General features: G+C 39.6%; 2 protein-coding genes across 5 annotated transcripts in view; one reads left to right on the top strand and one right to left on the bottom strand.

Moving 5' to 3' along the window:
- The window catches only part of UBAC2 (UBA domain containing 2), a 187,980-nt gene that overhangs the window by 80,586 nt on the left and 83,912 nt on the right, over positions 1–23,482 (top strand). The gene's annotated exons all lie outside the window — the stretch shown is intronic.
- GPR183 (G protein-coupled receptor 183) lies at positions 8,651–23,171 on the bottom strand. Of its 3 annotated transcripts, XM_035003121.1 has the most exons (3): positions 23,083–23,139; positions 15,135–15,310; positions 8,651–10,308 (listed from the first exon to the last, which is right to left on the bottom strand). In XM_035003121.1, the coding sequence occupies exon 3, from the start codon at positions 10,291–10,293 to the stop codon at positions 9,205–9,207; it is 1,089 nt and encodes a 362-aa protein (XP_034859012.1). In that variant the 5' UTR covers positions 10,294–10,308; positions 15,135–15,310; positions 23,083–23,139; the 3' UTR covers positions 8,651–9,204. The 3 variants fall into 3 exon arrangements, with proteins under 3 accessions (XP_034859012.1, XP_034859014.1, XP_034859013.1); XM_035003123.1 differs by lacking the exon at positions 15,135–15,310 and having other exon boundaries at positions 23,083–23,171; XM_035003122.1 differs by lacking the exon at positions 23,083–23,139 and having other exon boundaries at positions 15,135–15,882.

Raw genomic sequence — 23,482 nt, 5'->3', positions numbered from 1 at the left:
TACGTATGTCATCTACATACGTATGGTATTTTTTCCAAATCATTTGAGAGCAAGTTGTAGATATAATGCCCTTTTTTTACCCCTAAATACATCAGTATATATTAGTTTATTTGTAATTGGCAATTGTCCCAATAATGTCCTATTTTATAGCAAAAGGAAAAAAAAATCTGGTCCGTGGTCCAATCCATTATTATATCATGCATTTACTTGTTATGTCCCTTAACTCTTTAATCTGGAAGTTCTATCCTTGTCTTTTATGAGCTTGACATTTTTTTTAATTTTTTATTGTTATATTAATCACCATACATTACATCATTAGTTTTTCATGTAGTGTTCCGTGATGAGCTTGACATTTTGAAGAGTATAAGCCAGTTACTTTATAGAAGATGGACCTTATTTTAATAATATGGTAAAATTAAAGTTTCTTTTACAGATTATTTATTTTATTTTATTTTTTAAGATTTTATTTATCTATGTGAGAGAGAGAGTGCGCACGAGGCAGGGGAGGGAGAGGGAGAAGCAGACTCTCCGTAGGCAGGGAGCCCGACACGGGGCTCGATCCCAGGGCCCTGGGATCATGACCTGAGCCGAAGGTAGATGCTTAACTGACTAAGCCACCCAGGCACCCCAAGATTATTTATTTTAGAGAGAGAGAGCGTGCACATGCGGGCATGCGTAAGTGGGGGGAGAGGCAGAGCAAGAGGGAGAGAATCTCAAGCAGACTCCCTGCCACAGGACTCAGTCTCACAACCCTGAAATCATGACCTCAACCAAAATCAAGAGTCAGATGCTTAATTGACTGAGCCACTCAGGCACCCCTCTTGTTTCTTCTTTTTTAAATTACACACTCCTTCCTCCCTTTTGGTAGAGTATTTTGGTATTTTATGTGGTATGATGGATACACTTAGATTGGCTTGCTCATTATCTTTCCCATGGTTCTCCTAGTGTACCTCCACATAAAGCAGAGGGTGGAAAGCTGAATACTTTATTTCTTAAGCCCCCTTACCTCCAGCGTTCTGGATATGATTTAGGTTCCACCAGTCAGAAGAACTTGTACGGTGCTGAGTTCAGTGTGAGCCAAGGTGGTAGCATATGAAATACCAATTTTCTGGTCTATTCTACAGACCCAACGGGGCTCTGGGGATTATAGTTCATACAACTTCCTGATTCCTAGGTTATATTGAAATGATGTAATGACTTCCTGATTTCCCAGTGTCCTGAATGTGGCAGAGGAAGCAGTCTTCCAGGTAGACCAGTTGTTCTGTATTGTTCCTGGAGGCACAGCCTGAATCTGCCCTTCTAGCCTTTTCAGCAGTTTTATAAGTACATAATTCTGTGTACTGTCTTTTTCTGCCCAGGATAGCTTGAGAGCTATTCTGTTATCTATAAGTGAATCTTTGCTGACAGGACTGGTAATTAAGAGAATTCGACTTTTACATTTGACTTCAAATGTGTATATACAAAGCAGTATACCTGAATCCGAAATACTTACATTTGAACTGGAACATGGTGTAAGGAAAAGGAAGTAGCACTTTGTGTTGGGAGATCAATGGAACATTATGTATGTGCATGTGTATGTTTACGAAACCCTGGCAGTCTTTCCATGTGGATTTCTATATAACCTGTTCTTAGCTAGTGACTATGTCACCAAAAGCCGTGTTTTACTAGGACTTCTTGAAGGTCAGTTGCGACTTTTCTCCTGTGTGATCTTAAAATTTGAATGTGGCCCCGTGTCCCATTCCTGTCTTCTCGTATGATTTGGGTCGTGCAGCTAACTAATGAGAGATGGACTTGGAGCCATGTGATACCCACTGCCATCTCTCTCTCAAGCCTTTGTGAGTCTGTCCCTGAATTTCTGCTTCCACCCCTTACGTAACGAGAGTATGGGAATTGTTGGAGACTATACGTAACCATTTTTAAAATGTATTACAGAAAATTTTCAAATATAACACAAATGCAGAGAGAATACTATAATGACTACCATGTACTCATCACCTTATCAGCGTTTTGCCAAACACACAAACTTCAGATAATTTGACAACTGGATCCCTAATGGGATACACTTTTTCTTTCCATCTACCACTTCCTCAGCTCTGCATGGCCAAGACCTACAGAATCTTTCAGCCCTGCCCCTGCCTCCGATTGACTGACTTCTCCCTGGATCTCTCCAGAGACCCGAGTGTCTGGGTACGGGCACACTCAGGCCATGTCCCAGGTTGAGCACTTACCAGGTTGTGGGACTGAAAATGGGCATGCTTTGATTTCTTGTTGTGTGAGTGTTGTGTCTATGGGTCTGTTTTGGTGATGCCTTCTTCTTAACAGCTATTCTTCAGGTAAAGCTAATAACACTCAAATTCATGACCGTTTCTTGCTCTTGATTCCTTAAAGAGTCAGTAATACACAAGATGGCACTTATGATATTTCATTACTCTCTCGAACTGCAATATGTATATGGTAAACCAATGCATAATCTAGTTGGCATTTATTTTTTAAACCTGACTGCATGCAGTATATGGGCAGTAACCCCATATATTTTCACTATATATATTAAGAAGCTAATGTTTCGCCATAGGGACATAAGGGGGAAATCGTACAGCTGCCACCCTCCAGCAGTAAGAGCGCATCTCAATGTTACCATTTCTAGAGCATCATTAAAACCTTTTGTAGCCTCCTTGTAGTTTCATTCTGACACACTCTTTTCTTCTTAAAACCTGCATGGGAAAAGTCATTCTTACAAGTATAGAAATCAGAAATAGATGTTCTCACCCTCTGAGAAAACTGGTAAAAGCCAATCAAACACTATTTGAATTCTTGGTTTGGATCAATTGTGGTAGGTGCCGTGTGGGACCGAAGAGTAATGGGCCCATGAGTGGCTTGCTGTTTAGTTGAGTAGGCAAGACATCTAAAAAAATATTAATAGCAGTGAGAAGCCACATAGTAGGTATGCAAATAAAGAGAAAAAAGAAGGTCTTTAAAACTTTTGAGGAAGATAAACTATTGAAAAATAAGATCATGTATTTTCCCACGTGAGCTACCCTCCTATAAGTCCCTTCTTTCTAACAGCTGCATTGTGGCAGAGATTTCTGTAAGGTGGAACAGTCTAGATATGTATTATCAGGGAGATATTAAATAACTGTATCTACCGTATGTTGCTTCCTTGTATGCGGAAGGAAGAAGAAAAGCTAGGGGCACTCCTTATACTGGTAGCAGAAAGCTGGGGGGTTTTTTGTTTTGTTTTTAAGAAATCTTGACTAGGGGCACCTGGGTGGCTCAGTTGCTTAAGCGACTGCCTTCGGCTCAGGTCATGATCCTGGAGTCCCGGAATCGAGTCCCGCATCGGGCTCCCTGCTCAGCAGGGAGTCTGCTTCTCCCTCTGACCCTCCCCCCTCTCATGCTCTCTCTATCTCATTTTCTCTCTCAAATAAATAAATAAAATCTTTAAAAAAAAAAAGAAAGAAAGAAATCTTGACTGATTTCATTGTCATTCCAGGTTCCAGTTTAGTATATTTTTCATGATTAATATTCCAGTATGAAGCACATATTAATTATCTATTGCTACCTAACAAGTTATGACCAGCAATAATAAAACCCCTTACCCATCGCGCTTTAATAGTACAAATCATATAGTAACTTCAGCTAATATTTGATGACCTGTAGTCGACATATATCTTATGAGCGCTATTGATGTGCAAGGTGCTGTGCTTGGAGTTACTCAGAATAGAAAGAAGTAAAAGTCAGGGTCTGCCCCAGAGGAGCTTGTGTTTAGGGTGAGGGGTGTAAGAGTGAATGCACGTGAAGTAATAGACCATGGGCTGTGTGATGTTGGCAAAGAGTTTACACATTATTTCATGCTATTGTTTCATTGATAAGAAAACAAATCTAGGGGCGCCTGGGTGGCTCAGTTGGTTAAGCGACTGCCTTCGGCTCAGGTCATGATCCCGGGGTCCTGGGATCGAGTCCCACGTCGGGCTCCTCGCTCAGCGGGGAGCCTGCTTCTCCCTCTCCCACTCCCCCTGCTTGTGTTCCTGCTCTCGCTGTCTCTGTCTCTGTCAAATAAAGAAAGAAAGAAAGAAAGAAAAAGAAAAAGAAAACAAATCTAGAAAGGCTAAAAGAGGTGGTATGGCTGATTAGAAGTCAGACCAGAACCGGGCCGCAGGCTTCCAGGCCAGTGTGTTTTCTTTTTTCTTTTATTCTAAGATAATATACATCTAAAGTTAAAACTATGTGGCATTGACTATATAAGATCCAAATAAGTTGAGGAAAGGAAGATGGGTGGCTGTGAGTAGTCAAAGAAGAATTTAAGGAGAAGGTATGATTGGGATGTGAGTGTAAAGAATAAATAGGGGAAGCAGAATAATTCAATTATTGGGAACCAAATATTCGTTATATTCGTGGTACAGAAACAATACCAGCTAGACTAACTTGAAAGGTACATGTTGGGCAATAGAGGGAAATTAGGTTCAGGGGCTTGAAAGTGTGGGAGAGGAACTTGGACTTCGTGTGATAGGTCATGGGGGAACTATTCTCAATCCTGGAGCATGAAATGACACAATGAAAGTGGGATTAAGGAAGATTATGTTTGTTTGCCAGGAGAACTGGATAGTGTCTGCATTTTTCTTTTCTTACGTTCTGTTTATTGGTCTGTTTCATTCTAAGTAGATTAAATACTGTATTAGTCAGAAGGCTGGCTTATGTTGTAGCCACAAATTAACCCTGAAATCTCAGTGGCTAAATACGTAAGTGTGTTTCTTATTTGTGCTACTTGGGGTAAGAGGTGGGGAGTTCTCCACTTACTCATTCGAGGATCCAGGCTAACAAAGGTTCCCACCATCTAGAACATCTCTGGTCACTGTGACAGGAGACAAGAGGGGAATGGGATATCTCACTGCTCTCTAACACTTCAGCCTGGAAGTGACATATGTCACTTCTGCCCCCAACCCATTGGCCAGAAGTAGTCACATATGCCCCTAAGGGAATTGGAGGGTATTTGGTGAACCATGTCTCTTTCAAGGCTCTCTGAGGACCTGGACCATAATTCTGCTTGTTTAATACAAATAGTATAGTGATTAAGATTAATGTGCAGACCCGGGAATTGGACTGCCAATATTTAGAGCTTGGCTCCCCCACTTACAGCTATGTGACCTTGGGCAATTTACTCAGTTTCTCTGGGATATCATTTCCTTATTTATAAAACAGGGAAAGTAATGGGACGAGCCTCACAAAAGTATTAAGGAGGTTTGAATGAGATTTTATATATATATATGTATCTTCTGTAGAGAGATTATATATATATATATATATATATATATATATGTATGTGTGTAGTATGTATATTGCTCCAAGCATTATGCCATGTTACTGTTAGCATGTATTTGTGTTGGTGGTGTTGTTATTACTCTGCTGATTTCCAGTATAACATCTGGAAGGAAGGCTGATTTCTGACAGTAGTTGAGGGGCCGGGGGAAAGACGTCCTTGCACTGAGTCAGCCTCCAGGCACTGGGGTCCAATGGTGTGGATTTCGTGCCGGTTCCAACTCTGCATGTGGCCTGGCACTCAAGGTCCTTCATCAGCAAAATTGAGATAATATTGTCCCCATCTCTTAAGGCAAGGAGGATTAAGTGAAATAATGCCTGTCAAGTACTTGGAAAAGTGGCATGTAGGAAGCAGTCAATGAATGTCCTTAGCTAATTGAGCTTTTATTTTAAAAGGAATTTGGGGATTATCTTTTAAGTGATCATTTATTTCAGAGTTTGGTGTAAAACAGACTTGCGTTGGCAGCAGTTCTCATGAGTGTGTTTAGTCCGTCCTGGCTTCAGAAGAATAGGCCATGTTGTCACCAATCAGCTTTTCATTTTTCATTCTGACCTCAGTAGTCAATAAGGACATGTTTTTAGCTTTGCAAAGAATAACAAATTACAATGGGCTAAAGAGTGACCAAAATAGACCATTTTGAGAGCTAATTTAAGGTCAGTGCTTCCCCCTTTTAAAATTGCCCGGTAGTTTTTACTGATTGGTAGGAGTCACTGCCCTTGCCTCTTGAAATATAAAATTATTTCCAAGCAGAACTCTGTATCTAGATTTAAACTGACTTGTTGGGTAATCAGCTCTATTTTTAATATGCCTAAGTTGCAGGGTCCTAGAGGATCACAGTCTTCAATTACATATATGCTCTAGTGTATATGCTTTAGTATATGTAATTAAGCATGTAAGGTGTGTCTTTTCATTGAGAAATTAAGTACTTCACAGATATTTCAACAGGGCTTTAGAATTTTGTTAGTTATAGTACAAAACAGGTGCTATTCAATTAGATGGATACTTGAGAGCTTCTGTGTGCCAGACTCTGTACCCGGTGCTGTGCGCATAGCAGATGACGTCCGTGTCTTCATGGAACTCACAGCCTGGCCAAGCTGATAATCTACCTACTGCTGGCTTTTTGTCCTGTTTAAGGATTAGATGGTCTGCTGCGTATAATGGAACAGGTTAAGCCTTCTAATACTTTTTCGGGGCCTATGTGATACAGTTCTGTCTACTTTATGGCTAGGACAGAGAGTTAGGGTTACATTCCTGATGTTACCTCTTAATTTACCAGGTCCCTCTTCGGAACTTCAGTTTCTCAATAAAGCATGGGTGATACCGTGAGCTCGTCCTGTTTCACAGGACTATGGAAAGGAAGACATTACATAAAGTATGGACTATTTTGTAAATTACCAAGTTTGTCACATATACCTAATATCATTTCTAACATCTGACATTTACTAGTCTATACCCTGTACTGTTCCATACTATCATTGAAGAATTGATGCATTTATACTGATTCAAGCTAAATAGCTTTGAGGTTTTTTTTAAATTAACCAAATATCCTTTTAGAAAAAAAATAAAGTTATGGAGAGGTAGATATGATTAGCTGCTGTATAACCGGCAGCTTTCCTAGATAAGTTTTTCTAGCTCACGATTATTATTTAAAATTGTTAATAATGTGTCACCTGATTCATATAGAAAATACTTGGAGGGTTGTGATTTTCAAACAGTGTGTTGTATATAAGGCCACCCCTTTGTTCTGTAACAGAATACAAAGATTATACAACACTTTCCCTGTTCTCCAACTTTACCTACTCCATGAGGGAAGTAAATGTAAAGCCAACTAATAATCCAAGACACTGTAAGGGTGCCCAAAGGCCACGTGTAAACCGTGGCTTTATGAATGAAATAGGTAGTAAGGGCCTTTTGAAGGAGAGTGGATAGCTGAGTTTGACTGGAGTACAGACTTTTTTTTTTTTTTAGGATTAGCTGGAGATAGGGTTAAAGTTTACCTTTTTGGCACTATGACTACTGATTGAAGAAAATCATTTATATAGATTTGTGGTACAGTGGAGGTAGGAGGCAGAAAACTAAACAGATGAAAGAATGTGTTATTCCTTTGCCAAGTGACATAGATATTTACTTTCTTGTTTGAAGGATCTTAAGATCCTTAGCACAGAGAGGACTTTCTCCTCTGCTGTGAAGCAGCATGTTGGCTCATACATAAGCCAGTCTGTGTTCCAGTGTCATCATCAAACTCATGCACCATAGAGATGCTCTGAAATTACAGTGGCCTCTGCTTCTGATTTTCCTTTAGTAGCTTTCATTACGGTTTTTCTTTTGGGATCTAATTCAAATGACTATGTAAGTGCCACCCTGCGTAACATGTAATCTTCTGCCCTTTCTTCTCCTTCACTGGGGGGGTTTGTGTGTGGAGTGAAGGGAAAGGCCCTAAGATCCTGACTTCCATCCATGCAGTCTCACCTGTCTTATCAAAGATCTGTTACAAAGATCAGTGCCTTTTTTTGGTCATTGGCTTCAAGGTCACGTAGCTCTTTGTGAAATTCACATAATACAAATCTGGAAGTACTCAGTAAATGGTGTTGAGTCAACCATAAAGATTAATTTTCTTACAGGGTACAAGTTGGAAATGAGTAGGATAAGAATTCAAAAGAAAAGATTTCCAGGATATAAAGCCTAATAAAAATTTAAAGTTGACTCATGATGTAGTGCTTCATTTCTTTCTGTTCCATTATCAAAATTGGTATTATTGCTAACAGAGATACTGTACTGAGGTAATTTGGGGATTTAGTAAAACAAGTTTGACCTAGCAGACAGGGTGACTGTACTTGCAAAGTCATACTGTTCATGCTAAGGTATTTATGTGAGCAAACGTATAATGTGGCACAGAATCTTGGGAACTCTCTAAGTTCATAATTTTGCATTCTTCCCTATCTTACTTAGGCAAGCAGCAACTATGCCTCCTGCCCCTCATCCCCTTTGCCCCCCTGCCCAAACCATTGAAATGCAGATCAGGGTACTACCAACCTATGAATAAAAAAGAAATGATCCCGCAGGCACCCAAGAAAAGCCAAGCATATTTGCAAATTTTTTTTTGTTTCCAAGCAGAATTCAAGTGGACCCTCCTCCCAGTGGGTACTTCCACATAAAGTCCTTGTCATATGCCTGACTGGTGGGCCCTTCACTACTCTGGGGGCTGCTTGGGAAAGAGCTCGGTATTTTCATTGCCTCGGTCACTATCATTACTTACAACGTTATCATCCAAATCTATCTATTGCTAATTCTATTCTCCCTGTAAGTAGGCATTGAAAGACATACTCTTAATTTTGTAGCATCCTGTTCTTTATTCCAAAAGAGTTCTTCGACAAAATATTACAGCTCAGAACAAAACAAAACAAAAATGCTGATGTTATTGAGGAGATAAAAGTCTAAGATTGAAAGAAGTAGGTATTAAAGAAATATGTTACCAAAAAGAAAGAAACATGTTACAGTATTGACATTTTTACATGGGCAGTATACAATCTTACAGTCTTTTCTTTTGCCAAATTATTGGCAGGAAATACTGATGCTGTAATTTTAAATTTTTTATAAAATATTTTCTTAATTTTTTATAAAACTTTTTACACTGAGAGTTATTAAAATAGCCTCCCTTTTGGTATAGTATTTCACTTACAAATTAGAACTTTGCTTTATGTTATTTTCTTGAGTGTAAAAAATAATATACATCAGTTTTCTTCCAAGTTGGAGGTGGGAGCTCATGCCCAATGAAAGGAATTTACAGGAATCCTTATTGGAAGTTGAACAATCATTTTGTTTTATAAGAAAAGTCCAGCAAAGTTTGTCATACAGTCTACTTTGCTGTAAACCGAAGATTTAATTCCTTTTTACTTTCCATTTAAAGACTTGGAATGTATCATTGTTTGAGTTTCTGTCATTTCATGCGAGTTTTCTTCAGGGGCTGACCTCACAGCACTGGAAATTGATACATTGACCTGACGCTTCAACATCTTCATAATCTTTCTCTTATACCCTTTACACGCAAAGAAATATATAAAAGGGTCCATGCAGCAATTGAAGTTCATCAGACATACTGTAAAGTGCAGGGAGATCTGGAATGAATGTCTTTGGCTGCATTCCAGGAGACCAGGAAAATGAAGCTTCTTCATCATGTGTTGAATAATTGCAACATGGTAAGGTGTGAAACAGAGAACAAATACAACAATTATAAAAATAATTGTGTTGAGAGCCTTTTTGTTTACACCAGATTTCTCAGTTAGTGGGTTTTGTTTGGCAGTTTTAAAGAGTTTGCAACAGATTTGAGAGTAGCAGATGAGAATGATCAGGAGAGGAAGCACATATCCTATGAAACATGCACCAAGCAGCATCCAGGGAAGAGATTTCGTTTCTTCAAAGTTTGGATATTCCATGCATGTAGTCCTTTCTTCCTCCTGCTTTGACATAGGTTTTATGAGTAGCGGGAGTGTTTGAGCAAATACTAGAATCCAGACACATATGCAAATGCATTTTGCATGTTCAATTCTTTTCATCTTGTTGTACCGCAGAGGGTGCACCACAGCAAAGAACCGGTCAATGCTCAAGCATGTCATGAAGTTCACACCTGCGTATGTATTGATGTAAAACACCAGCGCAGTTACCCTGCACAGGGCGTCGCCGATTCTCCAGTCAAAGCCCAGGGCGTAGTAGGCTATCCGTGTAGGCAGAGCAGTGGTGAAAAGTATATCAGAAATCACCAAGTTTGTTGAATATAGGGTAGTAGAGTTGATTTTTTTCCTGTTTTGGATAATGACAGCCAAGGCTAGCACATTTCCTACAAGCCCAATTACGAAGACAATGCTGTAATGCAGAGGCATTAGTATCCGGGCTGTGCTGTGGTGTGCATAGAGATCACAGTCGTTGCCCGGAGAAGCTGCAGAGACTGTCGTAAAATTGTTGTCCAGTTTTGTATCCATCATTGGTGTTCACAGTCTCTAGGAAGAACCAAGGAGAGTACTTTTAATTAAAACCATATTTAACTAAAAGCAATATAAACGCCTTTTATAGATCTAACTTTTAAAATTTTTAAGATTGGGCGCCTGGGTGGCTCAGTTGGTTAAGTGACTGCCTTCGGCTCAGGTCATGATCCTGGAGTCCCTGGATCGAGTCCCGCATCGGGCTCCCTGCTCGGCAGGGAGGCTGCTTCTGCCTCTGACCCTCCCCGCTCTCATGTGCTCTCTCTCTCATTCTCTCTGTCTCAAATAAATAAATAAAATCTTAAATAAAATAAAATAAAATAAAATAAAATAAAATAAAATTTTAAGATTTATATAATTTTTAAAAATCTATGATGTGTTGCACAGTAAAGGAAACCATCAACAAAACCTTAGAAAGGCTCCCTAGTGAATGGGAGAAGATATTTGCAAATGATACATCCAATAAGGGGTTGGTATCCAAAATATATAAGGAACTTATTTGACTCAAAACAAAAATAATCTGATTAAAAATGAGCAGAGGACCTGAATAAACATTTTTCCAAAGAAGACCTACAAATGGCCAACAGACACATGAAAAGATGCTCGACCTCACTAATCATCAGGGAAATGCAAATCAAAACCACAGTGAGGTATCACCTCCCACCAGTCGGAATGGCTAGTATCAAAAAGACAAGAAATAAAAAGTGTTGATGAGGATGCAGAGGAGAGGGAACCCTTGTGCACTGTTGTGGGAATGCAAACTGGTACAGCCACTGTGGAAAATAGTATGGAGGTTTCTCAAAAAGTTAAAAATAGAATTACCATATGATCCAGTAATTCCGCTAATGGGTATTTACCCAAAGAAGATGAAAACATGAATTCAAAAAGATATATGTACCCCTGTGTTTATTTTAGCATTTACAATAGCCAAGATATGGAAGCAACCCAAGTGTCTACTGATAGGTGAATAGATACGACTCTCACACGCACACGCACACTCATGCAGGAATATTACTCAGCCATAAAAAAGAATGAGATCTTGCCATTTGCAACAACGTGGGTGGATCTAGAGGGCATTATGCTAAGTGAAAGAAGTCGAGAGAAGGATAAATACCATATGATTTCTCTTATATGTGGAGTCTAAAAAGCAAGAGAAACAAAAAAGTCAGAAACAGAACCAGAAATACAGAGAACAAACTGGTAGTTATCAGAGGAGAAGTAGGCAGGGGAGTGTAGTGAAATAGATAAAGGGGATTATTAAGAAGTACCCCCCCAAAAAAGAAAGAAAAATCTGTGATATGTAATATGTTTACGTATACAGTAACAAGAACAAAGAATCAGATTTATGTTTGTCTCACAATTTGGTGATTTTGGCAAAGGAAACAAAACCATCTAAATAGAGCAAATATATTTTTGTGACAAGAGGGGATGCACTAACTCTTTAGGCAGAAATTTCCCCCTTTTTTTCTGAATCACTGGTTAAGAACAAAATCGTGTGCAGCACCCCACATTTCAGACGGGACTAAAACTTTGCTTTTAAATTGAATTTCAGTTGGACTTTTTTTTTTTTTTTTGTCCAAATGCGTATCACTGCCAGGAAATGAAATCAGTCACACATTTATTTAGTGAAATATGAATTTACCACAGTGATCTGATTTGTGTTAACCTAAAAAGTATGAGAAACAAGCTAAGGCCTTGTTAGGAACCGAAAGTTAGGTTTTCTTTTAAAAAAGAAGAAGATGGTAACCACGACAACCACGACAAAAAACGATGAAAAAGAAAGAAAAAAACTTAAGCTGTTTCGGGGGAAAGGTTAAGATTAATTCTGAGCTAGATCATTCCCCAAGTACTCCACTGACTGATGCATGCAGTGTACCTTCCTACATTTCGCATGCTAGTAAGCATTACACACGTGGTGTCTTGTGTTCTGCCTTATCCACTTAACATGTTCATGGATCAGTGTAATCTATGTATTTGTCATATGTAGATCTCATGTAGACATTGGATATTTCTACAGTATTCCAGTGTGTTAATGCATAATTTGCTTAGCTACTCCCTTGATGAATATTTGGATTATTTCCAGTTCTTTTCTTGTGATAAATAATGTTAAGATGAAATTTCAAGTCCTACGTTGACAAGTGGAAAGCTACAATAAAACTCCTTATGTGGGGCTGAGCTTTGGATAAAACTTAGGGAGAGCAGAACAATAACCTCCGTGAAGTTATTTTTAGAAGAAAAATGACCTTCCGATAGGACTGTCTCTGAGCACAGATCTCATCTGAAAGTCACCAAAATTAAGGGAAGATTTCAGTAGATCTAGTGATGATGGTTTACATTAAAAGAAAAAGACTCTATCCCTAGCCATATCAAAGCACTGACAACTCCTCTAACTGCTAACTTAGTTCTAACAGTCTTAAACAGTGAAACTAACAGGCAGTGGGGGTTATCAGGGGGTGATATTACAATGTTATAGGTATGTACTACATACAGTGTTGATAGGTTAAATTGTTAAAATATGGAAATACGACCTAAAGCAAAAGGGAACAAAAATGGAAGTGGTACTTTCTGTTAAACAAGAAAAGATAGGAGATTATGAGAAAGAAATTTAAATATATTGAACCCACCTATTAAAAGAAACTAGCTTTCAGTTTGAATTTGTAAAAAAAAAAAATCCAGCTGTATGCTGCTTAGAAGAGACACAGCTCAAAAAGTGACTCAGAAAGGTTGAAAATAAAGGCATGGGAAAACACATATCAATCAGATCCCAACCCATGGAAAGCCAGAGTAGCAATGCTAACTTCAGAAAACAACAGACTTCAAGGCAAATTCCGTATCAATAGAGATGAAGAGGGTCATGACAGAAGTAAAAGAGAACAGTTCACGAAGAACATAAAAATCATGAATTATGCATGTAACAGCAAAATTTAAAGGAAAAATTGGCAAATCCACAATCATAATGGGAGATTTTAGCACATCTTTATTAGAATATGCCAGATAAAAAAGAGATTATAGAGACTTAGAAGATTTACCCAATGTGACTTCACAGAATTTGTGCTGAAGGGACATGAGCATTTTTGCAAATTTGACTTTGTACGAGGTCATCAGAGGACCTCAGAACTTTCGGAAAACTGTTAACTTAGCAGCTGATATGACAGTGCCTATAGGGCAACTAAATTAGAAATCAACAATAAAAAGATAAAGGATACATTTGGAATCTAAAAAAAATATGCTTCTAAGAGACTCATGGGTTAAGAAATCACAGTGGGAATTTTGAAGTAGTTAGAACAAAATGACAAAAATACTCTATGCCAAACTATGAGATGCAGCTGAAGTGTTAATCTCAGACGCAGAGCCCTGAATGTATTTATTTTATTCGCACATTTTTATTTGAGTATAGTTAACACATGTTACATGAGTTTCAGGTGCACAGCATAGTGACTCAACAACTCTATATGCTTGTGAAAGCATGTATTTTTTTAAAAAAGATTGAAAATAGATATACAGTTCAGGAAGCTAGAAGAGAATTGTTTACCTAAGGAAGGTAGAAGAAAATGATAAAGATAATTGTAGAAATTAATAAGATCGAAAACAAAACAAAACCCCAATAAATATGGACTTTCTTTTTGTGCAGAAAAAAAAAATAGAGGGATTCTTGAAATCATGGGAATTGCGATTGTGGAATGAAAGTAGAAAAACCTTTATCCACTTAGTTGAGAAAGGCTTCATGTGAGAAGTAACTTTTCAAGAACTGAGACTAGACCCAGAGAGGTAAAAATGCCAGGCAGGGGTTATAACTTAGGAACAGGTAGCAAGAACTTCTTTTATTTTTGTACTTTCTGTGAGAATTTTTTTTCTGAAAAAACTCAGCATGTTTATTTTATTTTGAGGAGTATTTCTCAGCAGATTCGGGAAATGCTTTTAAAATACATACTGGGGTAGAAATTCTCCATATGAGTAAATATTATTGTAGAGATTAGGAAAGTTACATTAATGTAGGACTCAGAGAAGAATGTTCCATTGCTTGCCATATTGTAAACGTGCATCCAACTTCTTCCTGAATGAAGTACGGCATTCAGGAGAGCCAGAAATGGCAGGGGTTGCAGAACATTTGACGTTCAAGAATATTTAACAGCGCTAATTATAAAGGTGAAAATTTGCAAACAAATCAAATGTCCATCATCGTGGGACTGGTTACGTATCTATGGTAGCCATACAGTGGAGTACTCTGCAGTCACTGGAACGGCAGTGTGGAAGCCTATTTCTTGACAGGGAATAATGTTAAGTAAGGAAAGCAGATTCCACAACGTACCACTTTGGGGGGGGAAGGAGAAGCAATTATAGGTACACACGCATCTGTACGGATATGTATGCCAAAACATAATTTTGTACAAGTCATTTTTGAGTTTTATCCATATACTTTAAAATTTTTAATACTGAACATGAATTGACTATGAAATGAGGAAATTGGTAAATAAATTAATCTGAGAAGAAAATTTTTTAGTTAAGTTCGTCTTGCAAAAACCTTGTCTTCTGATACACATTTCAAAGGTAGTCCTTCAGTGCTCTTTACTCAGATTGGTGTGTTCATTGTTACTGGGTGCCTACCTTTAAGTCCTATCTGGAAGAACACTCACAGCGACCCAGTGGGCTAAGTACTGCTGTCCCCTATCTACTTGCCATGTGAGGAAACTGAGTGGCATGGAGGTTAAAAGGTCAGGCTGGATCCTTCTCCCTGGTGATCTGGCTTCAGGTCTCTTTACTCTGTCCAGTCCTTGGTAGGGGCAGCTCATAAAAGAACTGAGAGTTTGTGGTCTCGAAGTGGTGTAGGCTTTAAGAATCCTTACCTGTAAATAAACAGCCTGGGATCAGTGTGGCCCAGCCACTCCAGAGCAGCAAATGGTTCTTCTTAATGACAGTGGATGGAGTTCCTATTTCCAGGACAGCATCGAACCCCAAGGAGAAGACTCTTGAGGGGCCTCCTACTGCCCACCCTCGTCCTGAGTCAGTCAGAGAAAGACACCTGCATGATGTGGACATGTAAATGGGATGGCTCAGAAGTGATCTTTGGAAAAGATGAATCAAGGCCGTCTTGAAATCTGGTCATTTGGATGTTTGGTAACCTCTTGAAAGTTGATTTTGTTAGTCAGCGACGCTAGCGTATTACCTTAGTTCTTGATTATATCTATCCTATGCTATCAATGCCATAGTTTTAGTCAATTTTATCTTTTCTAAATTGAGAGAAAAATCCTTTCATGTACTTGACCGTTGTTATCCCATTCTTGTATGAATTGATCCCCGTTTATTATCATCTTCCCTTGGAGATACATTTTATACCTTCCTTTAGTCATTTGAGGATTCAAGCTTACTTTCCTGAACCTTGACTTACTCCATTCTTTTATTCAGCAAAAATTGTTTTTAGTGTTTTCATATGCTAGGTCCTGGAAATACCAAGATGATATCTTTCAGTATGGGAGGGCCTCAAACTAAAGGATGAATGTATGATGTTGGGAATGTGCTGTTGTCTGATGAAGCATTATCTCACTGTTCTTCAAAGCGTTCCTTGTCACACATACCAGGCTTCTGGTATGCTCTTTGGATTACAGTACTCCTTATCAACCTTTGGATTGCAAATTGCTCTTTTAATCATTTTTTTTCAGGTATAACTAACGTCCATCTTCCCTTCTTCCTTTTCTTCCTTTATTTATTTTTGAATACCCTTTAAGTATTTTACTTTTTAAAAAAAAATAAGTTCATCTTTTTTTTTTTTTTTTAAGTAAGCTCTACACCCAGCGTGGAGCTTGAACTCATGACCCCGAGATCAAGAGTCACATGCTCTACCAACTGAGCCAACCAAACGTCCCTTAAGTATCTTACATTTTTATCATCATTAGACAACAGCTTCTGACATGTTACTAGTATAGATATACTGCACTGTACTTGGAAGTACTATGCCTTGTCGTTTTACTGCCTAGAGAAAAGCACAAAGGAGTGTTTGTTTTGAATCTTTTTTCCTTGGAATACTTATATCTGTAATAATTATAATTTCCTCATAGTGCTTTCTAGTGGAAAGGTATATGTGGTTGCTAAACTCTCCTTAAGGCCCCACACTGTGATGTGAATGAGGATGGAAACCTTTACCCTGAGGGCACAGTTAGTAACTGGGCTGCTTAAAATGTGGGGCTGTATTCAGGTCTCGCCTGAGGAGCCCGCTTCCCTCCTCAAAGTGAGGTAACTACGGCCACCCTAGCAGCCATTTGTGCCAGTTCTGTTGCCAAGTTTGTGGTGAAGCAGAGGGGGTCTGTCCCAGTTTTGTCTCTGCCGTGCAGTATTGGTAACTCTGCTACTATTCTAGCATATGTAAAACAGCAAGCTCTTCCGCAGCAAAATACCCTCCACTGTATTTTTACTTGTTTTCGGTAGTGGGTCTGTGTGTGTCTAGAGTTGATTTCATTGCTACTAGAGTAGCTAACGTTTTTTAAGACATTATCATCTCGTTTTTGCATAACTGGACATGTTGACATGAGCTGACAAGATCTTTCTAGCTACAGAAAGGAAGAAAATAAGAGGCTTGCCCCAAAACTCATCTATTAGTACTTAAGAAAATTGTCTGAGCTCTAATGTAATTTGTCCTATGGAAATATTTACCCTGGTACCAACTTGCCTGGATAATTATTTTCTTAGCTTTTATTTGTGGCAGAAACAGAATCAAACCACTGTATTCAAAGATTTAGTATGAATTAGAGTACTGGCTTTTAGTTTTTGCCTTAAGATTCCTGAAATGTCACCTTTACCCCTAATAATTTATTCACTTAATAACCCATCAACAACCTTAAATGAAAAAGAGCTAAGTTTTTAGTAATTTTGTTTAAATTCAGGCCTTAGCTATGAATTGAATGGTTCAAGTCATGTGAAATGATAAGCAACAGGAGGTGACTTCTCTGTAAGGCCAAGTCTGCTCGAGACCATGTTTACACATCAAGATGATCTGACTCAGAGCTCCCACAGTGACATGCATCAAAGAGGAAGTTCCAGGACCATGCTTTCAAAACAACCAGAAGAGGCACAAGAATGTGGACCCATAGATATGGATTTTAGTTGTATATTGTTAAATGATGAGTGTTGATCGATCTGATTCTCTGATTTCTCTTGATACACTGTCCTTTGGCTATTTTGTTGAGGAGAGGTAAGGTTGAGGGAAAGTTTCTGGAGTGGGGGGAAAATGAAATTTTTGAGACAGGAGAATACAGGCAAAAGCTTGGGTTCTGTGGAACAACAAGGATTCGGTCTATGGAGGAACTAGGTAAGTGCAGATGGATCAGGATCACAGGCCAAGGCTGTTTAACAGTGCCCTTGAGAATAAACAGACCCCACGGAAGAAAGAAATCTTTGCTTCTTCCTCTGGTTGCCTAGTTTTCTGAGCACTTGTCAGTCAGTTACTTGCAAAAGCCTCCTTGTTCTTGACTGAGCAAATGGGGACATCTGAGTATGGTCCGGCGTCACACGTCATGGCCTTGCACTCAACCAGTGATTTTTTCCCCCCTTCTTTTTAGTTGACTAAACAACCATCACCTGAGGGGTGGTGTGGGCCATTTGCCTGTCAAGTAGGCAGGTGGGAAACATTAATTCCTACTTGTGGGACAGAAACCCAAGGCACAGACAGGCTGCGACCAGCCTCTTGTCACTTCATCGGCAAAGTCAGATGGTCTGTTGCCGTAAGCTGCTGCTCGGCTGCTCATAATAGTGTGCGCCCCGGTTAACTTAGTGAAATAAATCATCCTGCACTATCAGGTGATGTTTTTTTTTTCCAGCCAGCTTTGAGTCCTATTTTGATAGCTGTGACTGTGGTCAGGATTCATTTTTGGAAGGATCTAGGGAACATCTTCCCAGAAGGTGACGCGCTGGCAGCCGCCTGCACTTTCCCGGGATAGAGCCCCACACGTGCCAGAGTGTCTGTGTTCGGAGCCGAGCTGTCTGTGGCCGGTCTGTGTGAGGGGACCTCCCTACCCTGCCTCCCAGGGAGCTCGCTTTTTCTGGCTCGTGCATGTGTGACCCTGCCGCTGGCCCCATGGCCGAGGCTGGTTCTGACCACCTCTCGGTAGGTCTGCAGAGGGTCAGCTACGGGACAGGGCGCGGAGAACTTCTTGAAGACAGCAAACAACGGTGTTCACCAGTCTCTAGTTTGCTCTTTGTGTGTCTGCGGTGTCCTCACCTGATGGGCACTAAAGAAGACCACTTCACCTTCCGTCAACGTGTATGTTGAAATCGATGGGAAAGGGGCCTGACGTTCAAATTAGTGGATTAAACACCCACTTGCGCATTTGGGGTTTCACATAGTCCAGCTATTTTTCTTTCACCTTTCATTGATTTTCTTTGTGTGGCTTTTGGCAGCTTTAGTACTGACTAGGATGGTGTGAAAGTTACCAAACATGAAGACAAAGGAGGTGGTAATACAAAGGACTAGGGTTATACGACGTAATGTTTGGAAACTGTAAGAAAAAAGAATCCCACTGTAATACTCATTTCAGTGTGAGGAAGACAAATACCGTGTTTCCATGTGGCTTGATTTGACCTATAAGTAGGATAACTGGGTAATATAAAAAGATTTTATAGTGAAGATCTGAGTCTGCAGAACCTTTATCCTCTTGAGTTCAAAATGTTTCTAGAAATCGTATGTGCCTTTTCTCCTTAAAGTTCAAGGGAGTTTCAGGTTTTGTTGTTTGTCTCTTATCTCATGGAAATTAGTCAGAAACATTGAAAATCCTTATCTTGTGGATAAACAGAATTCCAGAGATTAGGTCATTTGCTTGGAGCCTTCCCTCGGTCTAGGTACTAAGTTAGGAGTCACAGAGGTGTCCACCCTCCTCACCCACCACCTCCCACCAGCAGTTCCTGTGCCTTCAGCCTCCTGACTCTCCTGCACTCGACCTCTCCTCTGCACCGTGTGTCTGTCTGTCCATCTGCCTGTCCTGCTACCACTCCCGCTAACCGCTGCCTACCTTCAGGCCACCCTTGCTGCTCCCTGGAGCTACGGCTTCAGCTTTTACAATGCCTTTCAAGTGCGGCCCATTGAACCCCGGTCCGTCAGGACACATGATTTCCTTTTGACTGGGCACTGCCTCCCTGGCCATTTTCTCCCTCTGATGCCCTGGCTCCAGCCTTATGGAATTATTCGCAGTTTTTTGATGTCCTGTGTTTTCTCACAGCTCTGTGCCTTTCTGGCACTGTTCCTTCTTTGTCCTATATCCTCAGCTCCTACTTTCCTTCAAGACTTAGTTCAAACTCAGCTGTTCTGGAAGCTTCCCTGATTTTATCCTCTCCTGCTTCCTTGTCACCGCCCCCAAGAAAGACAGCGTAGAGTGTCCTTGTGAGGGCGCTGTGCTCTGTACCAGCATCGGTATGGTTGAGTTTCTTTTTCTGTTTCCGACTAGCCAGTGAAGTCCCGTGAGTGGGAACTTTGTTAATTTTGTGTATCTCCAGCTGACCCATGACTGAGGCACAGCAACTACCCATTAAAGAACAGCAAAGCCCCAGCTTTCTTGATCCTTCCTTAGTCAGAGGTTCTTTATCAGAGTTCTTGATTAGTAATAGTAACCAGTATCATTAAGCCCAGACTGTCTTCCAGGCAACTGTTCTCGGCACTACGTATATTCACTCACTGAATCATCACAGAACTTCCACAAACCCATATCCAGTGGTGAAACAGAGACCCAGAGCACTTACATGACGTGCCTAAAGACACAGCTGTTAAGTGTCAGGATTCAAGTCCTGGCAGATTGGCTCCAGAAATCACTTTCAGTGTGATGTGTTTTATCCCTAGCTCCTGTTTCCAACACGATCTGATGTTATTGGTAGAAAACAGGTAAAAATAGGAAGACTTTACATGTACCAACTCATCCTGTCTGAACTAGAGAGGAGAGCTGGGGAGATGGAACTAGGGAGGGGAAGAGGGAAATGTGTTGATTTAAATGAAGGCATTCATTAATTTACTTGTAACATATTTTAAAGCAAGTAAAGGTTTTACAAATGAATTTAGATTTTACTATTTTTAACAATATTTCCGTAAAACGTTTTGGACTAAAAGAAGATGGTGGGCGCCTGGGTGGCTCAGGTGGTTAAACGTCTGCCTTTGGCTCAGGTCATGATCCCAGGGTCCTGGGATCGAGTCCCGCATCGGGCTCCCTGCTCAGCGGGGAGCCTGCTTCTCCCTCTGCCTCTCTCTCTCTGTCTCTCTCTGTCTCTCATGAATAAATAAATAAAATAAAATCTTTAAAAAAAAAAAAAAAGAAGATGGTGAATACATAGAATAGTTTTTATTTTTTTTAATCTTTTTTTTAAGATTTTAGTTATTTAGTTATTTATTTATTTATTTTTAAAGATTTTTTTATTTATTTTAGTTATTTATTTATTTATTAGAGAGAGAGCGAGCACGAGCCAGGGGGAGGGGCAGAGGGATAAGCAGACTCCCGCATGCAAACCGATACCAGGACCCTAGAATCATGACCTGAGTCGAAGGCAGACTCTTAACCGACTGAGCCACCCAGGCGCCCCCTAGGATAGCTTTTATGCTGTTAATGTATTTTTATACTACTTTTTAGGTATTTGTAGACTTTTTTTAAAGGTTTTATTTGAGAAATTGAGAGAGCAAGAAAGAGCGAGAGAGAGAGAGCGAGAGAGAGCACAAGCCAGAGGGAGGAACAGACCCCTGCTGAGCAGGGAGCCCGATGTGGGGCTCAATTCCAGGAACCCAGGATCATGACCTGAGCTGAAGGCCGAAGCTTAACCGACTGAGCCACCCAAGTGCCCCGTATTTGTAGAAACTTAACAAAATATTTTTATTCTTCTTTTTGAGCTTTCAAAACACCACAAAGATCTTTGTTAACTCTACAGTTTTCAGATGATTTTCACATGCATTATCTCATCTGACATTGAAGCCCTGTGCTTTACAGACTTCTTGCAAAGCTGAGGAATTATATGGGCTAGAGAGGCTTACACACCCTCAGCACCCTCCATACTCTGTGGCCTTGAACACTGCAGCAGGCCCTTACCCATGGTAGGGAGAGAAGCATTATTTGTAAATTCCTCTGCAGGATGGGAAGCTCTCTCTTTTAAATGCACGCTTTTTAAGGATGATGGCTTTCTCTTCCACAATATCTTATCCCATAGAGTGTTTCAGAACCATCCTACAGCAGATACCTAGTAAATGCCTGTGGATTACCGAAGTGAAGGAAAGTCATATAGTGATCTGAGGTAGTACTTATTCCAGTAAATGACTGGCCACCTTACTAATAAGCTCTTGGAAGCCAGTTGAAGGTAATTTATAAGAGGCATTACACCACGGCCACCGCCCCCACCCCATGATAGCTGGTGAGCCAGTGAGTGAGGAGGCTTTGTTCAGCAGTGTGCTCTTTACAGTGTCATGTCCCAAACATACGACTAAGTCCCAGAGAGAAAGCATGCACTGAAATATTAGCAGATGCAGAGTCCAGACGGTAAGCACAGTGAGATGTTTACCCTCCATAGGCTCAGTCTTTATGTAAAATAGGCTGTAAAGATCTGCAAATAAGTTTAAGAAAAATAATTCTCACCAAATGATAGGGCAAGGAAACTTTGCCTACTGCCTACTAGATTCATCCTTTGGTGGTTTAACAGGTAGAGGGAGGGGAGAATAATGATAGCAGTTTTCTAGCACTTACTATATGACAGCCAAGGTGACAAGGACTTGGCTGTATTATTACTCCCCATTTTACAAATGAAGCCGCTGAAGTCAGAGACTGCCCAAGGCCACACAGCTTAGAAATAATCCAACCCAGGTTCGAGCCTGACTCCAGAGCCTACGCTCCGAACCACCGCACTGTACTGTATTTGGAACGATACCCCCTAGGGCCCCCAGACATGCCTTCCTTTAGAGGAAGTCTCACAGCTTATGTTTTGTCAAGAATTTCTATTACTACCATTCCCAACCTGGACATAAATATTGCAAATCACTGCATGGACTTCATTGTTTTGTGACATTTTTTTAGGCACATGGAAATTCTTACATGTAAGCTTTAGTGATCATTAAATAAATATAAAGCAAGCAACGGATTCATTTTCACTTATCTCATTAACAGTTTATATTTAGAATTAAAATATTCAGGTTGGCTGAGAAGCGGTAAAGCCCAGACTGTCACTACTGGGAGGGTAAATTGCTAAAATGTTTTTGTAAACCAAAAAACATCAATTTATATATAAAGCTTTAAAAACATTTATACCCTTTGCCCGAGGAATTCTGGTACTGGGATTCTATCCGGAGAAACACTAGAAAGTATAGAAGTATAGAAAAGACCTTTATGTACATAGATACATGGTCAAACAGTAGAATGTAATGACCCTTTTATTTTCAGGTGTGCTGAATAATTTGTATACACATGCATTTAAGTGTAGGAATACTCCATTTTAAAATAACTTTGTTCCTTTCCCTTCGTTCTAAAGTATCCTGAAATATTGGCATTATTTACTGATTTTTACTGGATACTGTTTTTTGCAATAGTGAGGCTCACACAGAAGTACAAAGTAAACCCTATTTTTTGGCATAGATTTCCGGCATGATCCATTGTTTTCACCTACCTCAATATTAGCTAATTAGAACTGCCAGTCATCAGAGAGTCTAAACTATGTTAATGATAACAATTTTTTGTTAGAAATGTTTATAGTTGCTGTTGAGTAGATTCTATTCCTTTACTTTATACTTTAATTAGGTTTCTAAAGTTTTACAAAAGACTTGGTTAGAAGAACAAAATATGTAGTACTTACCTCTCTGACTTGTTGGGTCCTCCGGCAGTAACAGTATTTGCCCAACTGAAGTAGGTTACTTTGGCATGTTAAGAGAGATTATGCAGGCGTCCTTTTATGGGGCTGGCTTTTTTTTTCTGTCACCCTGTGACTGAGCATAGTAATGATCAGTTAACCTCGTGTATGCGTGTGAACTTTTTTTTTTTTTTAAGTGGGAAGTGAAATTTTTCTGTTAGTGATTTTTTTTTTTTTTGAATATTTATCCAAAAACCCCTTGGTAATATCTGTGGAACTTCGTAAGTTTTTTAATAAAAATTTAAGTATTAAAAATTTTTTTTGAAAGGAAGACTAACGCAGTAAACCTTAACCAGGAAAAAAAAAAAAAAAGGAATGACAATTACTAATGATTTTGTATCCATAT

This window comes from Mirounga leonina, unplaced genomic scaffold, assembly GCF_011800145.1.
Source record: "Mirounga leonina isolate KUSES-001 unplaced genomic scaffold, KU_Mleo_1.0 Mir_127, whole genome shotgun sequence".
NCBI lineage: Eukaryota > Metazoa > Chordata > Mammalia > Carnivora > Phocidae > Mirounga > Mirounga leonina.
This window is presented reverse-complemented; position numbering and strand designations above follow the sequence as displayed.